Raw genomic sequence first — 13,106 nt, 5'->3', positions numbered from 1 at the left:
AATTAGCTACTATAATTTACTGAATTGGAAGACAAATTAACATGTGGAGTTATTGATAAGTGATAGTATTAAATATTTTTAAAATTTAGAGCCTTGTTCGTAAAGTATAATGTATCAAGAATTTATTACGTATTTTTATAGTTTAGCTGAAAAGTACGAACATTCTCGAAATGAAATATATGAACTACACAAGCTTTTATTGTGTTAGACTTTTAAATGTGTATTGTACAAGTGTAATAGAAGCATTAACCAAGTAGGAAAATTCGTATAAACGAAGCATTTCCACCAAAAAGACCTTGAACGAAGCTAAAGGTAAGAAAAACAACATTCAGATATCCAAATGGCATTCAAATAAAAATCTTGATGGCATCCAAAATGTTCATTTTTGAGGGACTTTTTTTCCTTTCTCAGGAACAGGATTGGGTACGTTTCACTCCGTCGATGCTGAATTCTTTCACATTGTGTAATGGCATCGCACGATGAAGAAGCACATATATACATATATTGAACATGCTGCACGTCTTATATCAATCACACAAAATTCTAGCAGGTCCAAGGTACAGAAGTTTCTGATGTAACTGAGATAGAGACCATCAATTGTAGTAGATGATCAAGTAGATTTATTTATTCAACATGACAACAACATAAGAAGAGCACTCGAACTGAGTACTCATTACATGCTTCCCCTGTTGATTCTACACCAATTCAAAGAGAAGCCGCACAAGTCTTTTACACATATAGGAAATCAACCATCAAAGGCAAACACAACATAACATATTAAGGTAATAATATAGGTGTCACGGATCCTGTGTCACACCCTTATTTATTTAGCATTAATTTTTGACCTCATCTCCGGATGTAGCTTCAGGGGTCTCCTCAGCAGTTCAACAGCATCTTTGGCAGTGTCCATGGTACCAGTGGCAGCAACCATGTCTGCAAGTCTCCTCAGCAGGTGGACAGCAACTTTGGCAATGTCCATGGTACCAGCGGCAGCAACCATGTCTGCAACGATCTGCGGTTACGGTATCCTCATCTCCAGATGTGGCTTCAGGGGTCTCCTCGGCAGTTCGACAGCATCTTTGGCAGTGTCCATGGTACCAGTGGCAGCAACCATGCCTGCAACGATCTTCGCTTTTGCTATCCTGATGAACCTCGCCTGAACTGGCATCGTGGACACCAGTGGTTTTCACGCTCTTCTGATCTGTTTCAAGACACAAGGAGACATAAATATTTGGAGCTTTATCTTAAGCTGCGAACGTTAGGTGACCGGCTAGGCTGAAAATTTGCAAGATATATGCAAAGAAAAGAATACTATGGATTAAACAAAACAGTCTAGGCATATAAGATGGTGCGACTTGGATATGAATTATTTTGCTTTAAATTATAATTAGAAGCTTTTAATTTGGTTTTCAACGTTAGTTTAATCTTTGGTGCGACACTATGGAACGTGTATCCTTACAGCAATACTATAAGGATGCATGAAAAATCAGATGTGCCACTAACCATTGATAGAAGCAACCCAAATTTACTTTTGCTATATAAACAATGAAAAAGATATTAGCGCATTAATATGACTTGCTTGATAATATACAAATAGACTTCCATAAAAACTCACATCCCAATAATGAGTCTCCAAATCTCCATTCATTTAAGTATTTAAGTGCAGCCCAAAAAAAAAGGAAGAAAGGAAAAAAAAAGGGGACTAGGCACCTGCAGCTGTTGCATCAGAGGAAATGAGGAGCACAAGTGCAAAGAGAACACCAATAAGAAAGAGCAAATTTTTTGAAGATGCCATTTGATTACAATCTCACTCAAAATGTAAATAATGTGCTAAATTATTGATATCGAGTGATAAGTGCATTGAGTTGGTGCCCTATTTATAGGAACTAGGAGGGGAACGCCACGCCTCGCGTGGAATGAGTATTTTAGGGTTAATTTCAAAAACCTCCCTTGAGGGTTTTCATAATTTCACTAGCACCCTTGTTATATCCAATAATACAATGAGCTCCCTTCTGATGTTGATGGGACCTAATGTCAATATCATCAGGGGCAAATTGACCATAATGCCCTCACTAAAATAGTTTTTTTAAACATTATCTTAGAAGCGCAGTATTATCTTCCAATCTTACCAAGAAGCCATCAAAACCTGTTGCCAAAAATTAACAACTTTGCTAGAAGTAATTTCTCTGTTGGTTGGTGAGCCTTGGAGAAGAGCTTTAGGAGCTGAACTTTAAGCTCCGAAAATCTTTAATTGGGTGAAGGAAGATTGCTGCCAAAAGTGCGTTATTAGCTATATTCCTTGACATCTATAAAAGGTAAAAGGTGGAAACTTTTTTAAATTAATGGTATGGTACTATGAATAAACTCGTTAAGTTGATAAGATGAACATTCTGGCCATAAGATATGTTTAAAATGTAGCCAGTAGACATGACGAGCCATTTGAGGTCCACACCATGAATATCTTGATGTTATACGAGCAATTTATGATGGATAAAGCCATGCATTATTGTTCTTTCTATAATGTGAAAATGGATGAAATATACATAGCTGGTGAATTAATTAGACTGAATGGATTTTGATATGTGAGTACGACTTTCTGATTGGTTGCTCATTTTTTATCTTCTAGGACAATCTCCCAAAATAAGTTTCTATGGTGTTTCATTGTTGAATCACTAACATTCCTATAGTAAACATTTAGTCTTAAATCAGGTTGAACTAATTATATGGAGGGAAAATTTTTGATGCTAAGTGACTGATTCAGTCCTCATTTTGTCATGTGTAGTCCCAAAAGGAAAAAAAAAGGCTTAAGTGGCTAATATATGGAGGGAACCTATGTACATTTTGTCACTCCTCATTGGTTTGTTAATAAAGACCGTATAAGATCATCTCCAAAAGTAAGCTGTTGTATTATCTCTTTGTCGAGTTTTTATCATGAACATTTTTTAGGGAAAATTAATCTTCAATTAGCTTGGACTACATTGTCGTAAATTAGTTAAGTTTTTGCGGTAGAAAAAAGAAATATGTTGTAGTATAAATTCACTTATCTAGTTGGATTACTTTTTTCGATGCCTTTATTTGTTGACCACTAATTGAAATCCACCGTGAATGATGAACAGCTAAGAAGGGAACTGTTTCTGCTCATGACATTATTGTGCATTAATTTTTTTTAGTTGCTGTGTGATCGATGAATTTCTATAACTATACAGGGTCGATCGTAATAATAATTCCCTTGAAGTACTCTAGGGGTCGAACCTGCAGCAGTGAGTTAATTTTCATACTTTAATTCCTCTAATAAAAATAACAAAATTTAAATTCAGAGGGTTTTTAATCACTAATTAAGAAATTAAATAAATAATCAAATCAAACAAGATATAGGTGAGAAAACAATTAGCAAAAAAATTTCAAATTTTGATTCAGAATTGGAATTATATATCCAATTATTTTCTTAACAAGTCAAAGACGTATCACGTAAAAGTACTTTAGATTATCTCTTGATACTTCTAAATTTGTCTAATGAAATCTCACGATGCTCTCGAGATTATAAGTATTTAATTAAATCTTTTAAAATATTAGGTGATATAATTATGCCATACAATGTTTAACTCACTTTCATGATTATACTAAGTATGTTTATCTATCTAATGTACGGTTGTATATCGCTTCTCAACTCAATACAAATCCTAAAAGCATATCTATAGTGGCAAAACATAAACATGTAATAAAGGCAAGATAAATAAATCTAAGCAAAAGCGAATAATTTATCTAGAACAAATAATTAAATCTCCTTCACAAAATCCTAACTTTAGATATAAATGAGTTCAACATATTCATAGATAAATCCAAGAATTCAAATGAAAGACAAAATAAGAAGTTAAAAGTAAGAAAACTTCTCAATTTTTCCCCGCTCCAATCTCCATCTTGAACTTCCTTTGTTTTTTTTTTTTTTTATTTAAATTTGTGGTGTTTTATTGATGAGAATAATTGTTACACACAGAGAAACATCATTTTGAAGTACATGATTGAACTATAAAGACAATAAATGAACCAGATATGTTTTGTGCTTTGTTGAAAAGCAAAGTAGCTCCAATTCTCCTTAATCCTCAGCCCTTCATACGCTTAATTTTCCGAATTGAAGGCATCCCTAATCTGTCGAGGCGAATTGCTCCACGAGCCATAGTTGGGAACGTATGGAAGGAATTGTATAACTTGAGTTGATGCTCTGGATGAGAGACGCCCACATTGGACAATGCATCAGCGACTGTGTTAGCTTCCCTATAGCAATGTGAAAAACGATCAGGATCTTCCACGAACTGCCAAATCTGCCTAATCTCTCGTCGAATCTTCCAAGGGCAGTGTATACGTTTCTGAAGAATTCCAATTAATACCAAAGAATCCGATTGAATATAGAGATTTTCAAAACCCCTATGTATGGATGTTTGAATGCCAATAAGGAGAGCCCGGGCCTCTGTACTTAGACATGTAGTTTCTCCAAGATATGCCGAAAAACCAATCAAAGGAATCCCATGTGAATCCCGAAGAACCCCACCTCCTCCACCCAAACCTGGATTACCCTTAGAACAGCCATCTGTATTGAGTGTAAAACGACCAGTTTCCTTTGGTTCCCAATAAACAAGTTTGTACGTGAGATAAATGTGAGATGAATATGGCCAATCGTACAAATGATAGAATGAATGAGCCTTGAAAACCTGTTTGAAATAAATTTCCACAATGATATGGATTTCCAAGGTAATGGCAAGACAAATGGCGCGCGATCTCATATGGACATCCTCAAATAATGCTTTGTTTCTTGCTTTCCAAATTTGCCAACATACTATATTCGAAAGAATTCTTCCAATGAATCGCTGTATCTCTGAATCATATGAGTGCAACCACCAACCCACTATACGGGAGCGTAAAGAAGAACCAGGAAAAGTCAATCCACATAAAGCTCCAAAATAATTCCAAACTGTTGAAGCTATATGGCCTTTGGAAAATAAATGTTCAATTGACTCCTCCGAAGCGGAATCGCAGCAGAAACACTTTGATGGTAAATGTAAACCAAGTTTACATAACCTATCCGGTAAAGGTAGCCTCTCCAGCAACAATCTTAACATGAAGAATGAAATTTTGAGTGGGATCTGAGGATGCCAAATGCTATCAAAAACCATAGACTTGTTTCGTGCTTGCCTAATATCCTGAAATGCCGAAGCTAGAGAGAAGTTTCCAGATGTTGTGGACATCCAAATGACTTCAGCTTCACCCCAGTCTTCCGGGACTGGATGCTCTAAAATAGAGGGAACCAAATCTGTAGGCAATGTTTGATATAATCTAATCACATCCCAGTGTCTATTGATGATAAAATCACCAAACAACAAATTAGAGACCACCGTCATACGGAGAAACAAGGCACCCCCTCCCAACCAATTGTCGTACCAAAAATGACAAGCTCCGTTTTTGATATCCCATAGCATAGATAGTTCCACTTGTCGACTTACATTGACCATCCTTCTCCAGATTGCGGAATCCATTGACCTGATTTCTACCTGACAAGGATGTAGTAGTCTACAATACTTAGCTTTCATGAACGAAGCCCACAACGAGCATCCCTTTCTGAAGTTCCACCAAAGCTTGAATGAGAATGCTGTGTAGATGTCCTGTAACCTGCGAAAACCAACTCCTCCCTCATCTACCGGATAGCACATTTGAGACCACCGTATCCAGTGAAATTTAGACTCCTCGGAGGATGACCCCCATAGGAAGGTCGAGAAGGCTTTTTCTATAGTTCTAAATACCTTACCTGGGATAACCGCTGCTGACAACAGATGTACTGGCATCGTTGCTAACACATGTTTGATTAGAACTATTTTGCCTCCAAGAGAAAGCATCCTTGATTTCCATGACCTTATTCTCCCTAGGATAGATTGGCAAACTTCCCCAAAATATGATGATTTACATCTGCCAAAGTAGAGGGGAAATCCCAAATAACGTATCGGAAATGGGTGATAATTGAATTTGGTGAGACGTTCAATCACCCTTCTTCGTGCCAGTGATATCGAAGGATGTACTAAGTAACAACTTTTCAGCACATTTATCAATTGTCCAGAACACCTTTGATACGCATCTAGCACCCGCATGATAAGCTTTAGAGAATAAGAGGATCCATTTGAAAAAATTAGAATATCATCCGCAAAAGCCAAATGAGTTATAGTAGGACATGCAAAGGGGACTTTGAAACCCACAAACCCCGGTTGCATAGCAAGATTATTCAATCCTCTAGATAACACCTCAGCTCCTATGATGAATAAGGCAGGTGATAATGGATCACCCTGACGTAGGCCTCGTGTAGATTTGAAGAAACCATGTGATGCCCCATTTATAATGATGGAAAACCAAACATTAGAGATCAATCGCCAAACCAAATCAATGAATCTTTCTCCAAAGCCAAATCTCCTGAGAACACCAATGATATGATCCCATGACACTCGGTCATATGCCTTAGACATGTCCAACTTCATTACCACATTACCACCTCTAGTCTTTTTCCCAATACCCGACACTACCTCCTGTGCTAGCAAAAAATTTTCTGTTATATTACGGCCCTTTACAAAGCCTGTCTGCTGGGGCGAAATGATTTTGGGCAAAAGAGAAGCCACTCTATCAGCTAAGATCCTGGATAACAACTTGTTGAAGAAGTTACACAGACTGATTGGCCTGTAATGAGAAAATTCCTGAGGATTTGGGTTTTTTGGAATTAATACAATTGAGGTAGAAGTGATAAATCGAGGCAACTCTGCCCCACAGAAAAAGCTGAGAATTCCCTTGTAGACATCTTGGGCAATAATTTCCCAGGCAAATGTAAAAAATTTGCCTGTGAAGCCATCGGGGCCAGCAGCACTATCCCCATCCATTGACTTGAGAACTCGATGAATCTCTTCAATCGAAGGCACTTCTTCCAATTTTCTATTTTCCTCTTCCGATATCATGTGCGGGATCATATGTCGCATACCAGAAGATGACTCAAGATAGCCAGTGAAGAGATCAGAGAAATATGATATGGCCTCAGTTGCTATATCAGCATTGGTGTCCACCCAAACTCCGTTTGACTTTTTCATACGGTGTATCATTCCTTTAATCCGTCTCTGTCTTACGACCGCATGGAAATATTTTGAATTGCGATCTCCCTGTTTAAGCCATTTTGCCCTGGCTTTTTGGCTCCAAAATTGCTCTTCTATTGACAATGCATTCCGCAACTCTGCCTGAGCCTTACTGAGCTTAACCTGAAATTCCTCCGATGCATATTGATCCATCGATTCTTCTGCTTGTTTGACCACCTCTTCCGCCGAACGTACAGCATCAAATATATTCCCAAAATGTTGCTTGTTCCATGTATGAATAGCCCTCCTCGTTGCCAATAATTTAGAGCACAAAACACGTAGCGGAGATCCACTCACATCTTGATTCCAAGCCTGTCGAATCACATCCAATAGTTGTGGTTTGGTCGTCCAGACATTCAAAAATCTGAAAGGTCGTGGACTATTGTCTGATCGATCAGAAAAAGTAATTTTCAATGGTGCATGATCCGAGGGATGTCTTGGGAGATGGAGTACAGAAATCACGTCTGAGAAATCCAAACAAGACCCATTAATTAAGAATCTATCCAATCTCTTTGAAACCCGAGCTCTACCTCTCCGATTATTAGACCATGTGAAACTAGCTCCTGAAAAGCCGACATCCAAAACCCCTGCCTCTTCCATGAAAGACATGAAATCCGCTCCTTCCGCTATAGCAAACGGACGTCCACCTCGTTTTTCGTGAGGGGCTAAAATAACATTAAAGTCCCCCCCAATACACCAAGGTAGTGAAACAGGCTTATCATTTAATAATGAACACCATAAGCCACACCGCTCCTCTAATGAACATTTAGCATGGACAAAAGACATGATGATTGGAGAAGAAAACAATTGACTTTGAACCTGTATGGAAATATGCTGATCCGAACTACCAGTAATGGAACACACAAAAGGGCTACTATAGAATATCCAAATATCACCCGATAAGTTAACAAATGAATAATCAAATAATAATCGTAGTCGAATGGACTCAATTTTGGACACGTCTGACTTTGGTTCACAAATGACAACAAACTTCAAATGGTGAGCACGAACTAATTTTATCAATCTTCTTAGATTAGGGGCTTTAGCCACCCCTCTGATATTCCAAAATAAACCACTAATCATGAGAAAAAACCTGGAAAGAGTTTTGAGATGATGTTGCTGAACGTAGCTGTCTGTCGGATGGGAAGCCAGCTCGCACACCCTTAGCACGATCTTGTCGGCAATCCATTTGAACACCTACAGATTGGTCAATGTTTAGAGTGTGTATTGATGGCTCAGCCGACTTCTCACGTGGTATAACCAATCTCGGAGATAGATTTCCTACGTTAGTTGGCAAAGCTACTTCATCAACCGCATTGGATTTGGAATCTTCATCATCAGCTCCACGCAATTCGACATAGAGATTATCTATCTCAGTGGTGTCAGACCTTTCATGATAAACTAATCCCAAGTTATGCTCCTCAATAAGCTGGGGCCCCGATGAATTATTCCCATTGGAATTGTCGGGCTGTTGGTTAATTTTGCTTGTGGTATTGATCATTTGATGCTGAACCATTCCCACGTTATGTTTCCTGAGAATTTGTGGCCCCTCACAATCATTTCCATAGCAAACTGTCAATTGGTCTTCCATGACCGAATGCTCCTTATGGACATGCATGACGACATCAGCAACCGACTGTGGATGTGCATCAGTATTTGAAGCTATTGTTTTTTTTCCCTCCTTGACCGCATAGGCGTCGGCAACTGCATCGTTTTGCTCAGGTGTTCCAGACTGCTCCATTGCACCTATTGACGTTCCTTCAATTTCAATTACTCCCGGAAGTCGCACCTCTTCAGTAGCTGACTTGAATTCCGTTGATGCTTTCCCTATGGCTTCAGTGTTGCATTTGTCAGCAGTTCCCTCAGATTCTTTTGTTACAGCTGTTGTAATTCCTTCGTCTTTTGTCTCACCAGAAATTTGCATTTGTTCAGGAGCTGTTGTACCCTCTTTTGATATTTTTTCTTTAGCTTCTGAGTCATTGCATTCATTTGTACTGACTAATTTATGTTGAGTATTTCCAGATAGCTTTGAACCATGCTTAGGCCTTTTGGTTTGATTGTTTTGGTGTTGATGTCCACCATCGATGAAGTTCTTCTTGCAATTTTCAGATGAATGACCCAATCTCCAGCAAGATGAACAATAGCTTGGCATATCATTTGGTACAATCGTTTGCCAAAAGCCGGTTTCTCCTTCAACCGCCACCCAGATTCTCGATAAAACAGGCTTTGCTACATCAATCTCCACGCATACCCTTGCCACACTAGGACGCGTCCCAGCAGCCGTTGCCGAATCCAAAAACAATGGTCTTCCTACTGGAGATAATATGGAAAACAACGAATGTTTATCAAAAAAATGGATAGGTAAATTTGGAAGTTCAACCCAAACTGGTACCAGAGAGGATTCTCTGAGCACATGAAATTCCCGGGACCATCGAAATACACGCATTGGAAATTTGCCTAATTGCCAAATCCCTCTCGTCCAAATCCTGTTAAAATCTGCTTCAGCGGAGCACTTGATCAGAACATGCCTGTAATCCATCAAGCCAATGAAAATGTGGTCTTTTAGGTTTAATGAAGCAAAGAACTTGCGAATATCTTCTAAAGAAGGTCTCCCATGAGAGAATTTTCCAACTAAAGACCATCTAAACGGCTCCGAAAGTTTTTCTGCATCTGCTCTGGAGAAAATGACTGCAGCTTCACCTTTGTAGACAGTCGCTGGCCGAATTGGGATAAATGATGTTGAAGGTTGTGAAAAAAGTTGGGAGAAAGATTTTTTTTTTTGTAGGAGATCCTTGCCCCTCAGCCGACGGCTGAAGGGCAGCCATGAAACGTAGAGCAAACTGAAGAAATTTGTAGAGAGAGAGAGAGAGAAATGTAGAGAGGAAACTTTTTCTTTTAAAAGGTACTGGAGTAATTAATCTCACAACAAGCATCAAATTGAACTTCCTTTGATTCTTCAACACTTCCATTGTGATCTCTCAAGAAAAGAAGGTATAAAAATGATGAACTAACGTTCGCCAAATGCTTTCTAATCTAAAAACATCCTAGAATGTCCTATTTATAGTCTCTCAAAGTTGTATCCGAAATATGGTAAGAATGGGTCTTGAAAACTTACCAAAAATCGAGTTTGAGTGGGTTTTCCAATCATTAGAACTAGAAGAAGTCCTCGCAAAGTCCCTTTCAATGTTTGGCGTTGGACATAGGATCCACCCACGGATCCTTGTGTCTTGGCATTCTTCCCCTTTTGTTGCGTTTTCGATTCATTTCCTCCTCAATCGCGTGCTTTTCCCACAAAAACCAGCATATACTTAAATTAGGCAACATCCATTCAAATTATAGCTCAAATACAACCATTCATTGACAATTAATAAATACAAACCACTATAATTTGTAGCTTATCACTGTGCTTCACAGCTTTGGAATATTTCACTGCTCTGCGAAATGGTCTATTCAATTTGTTCATTCACTTTTATGCTATTTCCATTCAAAAGCAATAGTATAATTAGCAATGGTCATGTGATAATAACGATCAGAGACTCAAAAAGGGCTCTGCTATGCTTTTGCCTCCAACCACATGCAAAGCATCCAAAATTGAAGTTTAGTGTATAGAATAGAAAAGTGATTCAACTTCGGAGGGACAAAGTGAAGTTTGTCCTATGTTACAATATTTCTTTTAGGGTCTACAAGGGTAAATGTGGAATAAAATGTGATGACACCATTTCTTGTCAATTTATTCCATTTCTTTTACCTATATGGGCTGAATTGGTCACAACACTAGTTAAAGTAAGAGTGGTCAGCGTAATATTGAAAATAAGAGGGGTACTAACTGAAATTGTCCAAAACTTCAGGAAAGGTCTATGAAATTATCCAATAGTTTAAGTAGCTGTGCCTGTTGCTTGTACAAGAGCGTCTCTTCTCTGTTTCCTTGAACGAGATAAGAATAGTCGTCGAATTCCACACTTTATTATTATTGACTAATGAAGCGTCCACGTCTCAAGTCTCCGGACGCAGGAATAAAGAATTTATTGTCCTTGTACAAGTTGCAGCCTTGTACAAGTCTCCGTACTGCTAAAGTTGATAATTGAACTAATGATAATTAAGAATGATAAAGTCTCCGTACTGTTTGTTTAAGTAAGATAGACGTTCCTGTCTTGAGATGCAGTACTCGTTGCAAGCTCAGTATTGCTTATTCATAGATGCAAGTAGGTTTTCGATACAATAAAAGAGTTGACTGAAAAGATCCCTTGTCTTGAGATGTAGTACTCGTTGCAAGCTAGTCAGATTTTTCCAATTTCTTGTTTGAATATATGAAAAATTCTAGCTTGCGGTTCTCGTCAATTCTTCAAATCAACTCCAAGTTCATTAATATATTTGTGTTTATGGAACATTTTGTTGAGTAGGTAATGAGATTGAAGGATGGTTTCAAGAAATTCATATATTTGGGATATATTTTGAAATTTATCGTACATTTACCTTGAAGATCAGAAGAAAATTGAGGCAGAATTGAATTATTACTAAGAATGGTGAAGGGACTTAGCATTAAGCTAATCTAGAACAAGGGCTAATTTATTTTGAGGTGGATATTGAAGCAGCTGACATCAAATGGATCTGGCTGCTTAAGTCTTTATCTTAAAGTACTTAATTTAGCAATGCTCTCCATTTTAGCAATGTACTTAATTTAGCTTAATTTAGCCTATGGCATGCTTTATACGCAGCATTTGTGATCTTCCTAAAACTAAAACATTAAAGGATAAAAAATAATCATACAGATTACTAACAGTATTTTGATTACTATACTTAAGCTTTTATATTTAAGGATCATGATGGTGCATTGATAATCTAATCTAATCTAATACTATATAAAAGTGTTTTGATGGTGCATTGATAATCTAATACTATATTGATGGTGCATTGATAATCTAATCTAATCTAATCTAATCTAATACTATATTAAAAGAAATACTATATAAAAGTGTTGATGGATGCTCAGGGAAACAAATTGTCAACCAAGGGTACTTAGATTTCATAGAGGGAGATGATGACAAACCAAAGGAATAAATCTTCGAACAGGAGCATTGACCATAAGTTGCTAATTTTTTTTTCTTTTAATTTTTTTTTTGTTTTGACGATTGCTTAGTGAAAAACTTAGAAATTAGAGGTTTTGAATTCAAATTCCCCTTCTACCCCTCTACTACTTAAATTCCATCCTTCCTTTATTCGAAAAAATTTAAGAGAAAAAAACTAAGATTTAACAAAAGAATGAAAGTTGAGATTGTGTCATCATGGTTATATACGATGCGTTGATGAAATTATTAATCTATAAAGTTTACCAAATAACTTCACATTCTCATCATATCGTTACCATTATCTAGATTCTGAACTACTCTGCTTTCAGGACATCTAAACACAAATATGCCTGGCTTCTAGTAAGTTATTTATCACCATCACAATTATGGTTGGCCTAAGTAATTGTTGTGTCGAAAAACACTTTCCCGACATGGTTAGCCCAAGTAACTAGTAACTTATGAGACCAAATCTTGCATATATATCAATCCTTTTCCTCTCCCACTTCCAACGTGGGACAAGGGGTATCACATTATTACTTACTAACATATTTTCTTTTTCCTAAACGTGAAAATTATATCCCAAAGCCTACAAAATATCAAACTTAAACAATTAATTTCACAATCTGTATTTGTTGTGTAAGTGCGTACAACTATTAGAGGTAATATCTATATTATACCATGGAGTTGAAACTGATAATTGAAGATGCCCTAAATCAATAGAATGTAAAAATGCTGAATTTGCCTAGAGGCTCTATGGTTTCAAAGTTCTAACATCTTGGATTTTCAACTTTGGATTTCATATTCAGTTTGCAGTGAGATAGGGTGCGTTTGATAAAATTGAAATATGAAATTTGAATTCTGAATTCATTAAGTTATTATAAGTAGT

The 13,106-nt window shown here is 37.3% G+C and overlaps 2 protein-coding genes across 2 annotated transcripts; both read right to left on the bottom strand.

The window, feature by feature from the left end:
• Positions 1-566: 566 nt before the first annotated feature.
• Positions 567-1,846, bottom strand: LOC140037623 (uncharacterized). The gene is made up of 2 exons (XM_072082214.1): positions 1,711-1,846; positions 567-1,201 (listed from the first exon to the last, which is right to left on the bottom strand). Exons 1-2 carry the CDS (start codon positions 1,793-1,795, stop codon positions 885-887), a joined length of 402 nt encoding a protein of 133 aa, XP_071938315.1. The 5' UTR covers positions 1,796-1,846; the 3' UTR covers positions 567-884.
• A 2,254-nt stretch (positions 1,847-4,100) lies between these two features.
• Positions 4,101-7,754, bottom strand: LOC140037794 (uncharacterized). The gene has a single exon (XM_072082919.1). It carries the CDS (start codon positions 7,752-7,754, stop codon positions 4,101-4,103), a length of 3,654 nt encoding a protein of 1,217 aa, XP_071939020.1.
• Between the last annotated feature and the right edge of the window lie 5,352 nt (positions 7,755-13,106).

Source organism: Coffea arabica, chromosome 3c (genome assembly GCF_036785885.1).
Source record: "Coffea arabica cultivar ET-39 chromosome 3c, Coffea Arabica ET-39 HiFi, whole genome shotgun sequence".
Taxonomy (NCBI): domain Eukaryota; kingdom Viridiplantae; phylum Streptophyta; class Magnoliopsida; order Gentianales; family Rubiaceae; genus Coffea; species Coffea arabica.
This window is presented reverse-complemented; position numbering and strand designations above follow the sequence as displayed.

What these genes read in the sequence shown, in the direction of transcription:
- LOC140037623 (XM_072082214.1), bottom strand. Translation starts at nt 1,795, where the DNA reads ATGGCATCTTCAAAAAATTTGCTCTTTCTTATTGGTGTTCTCTTTGCA. An exon ending in CTCTGATGCAACAGCTGCAG is followed by an intron (nt 1,202 to 1,710) that starts GTGCCTAGTCCC and finishes GTCTTGAAACAG; the next exon opens with ATCAGAAGAGCGTGAAAACC.
- LOC140037794 (XM_072082919.1), bottom strand. Translation starts at nt 7,754, where the DNA reads ATGGAAGAGGCAGGGGTTTTGGATGTCGGCTTTTCAGGAGCTAGTTTC.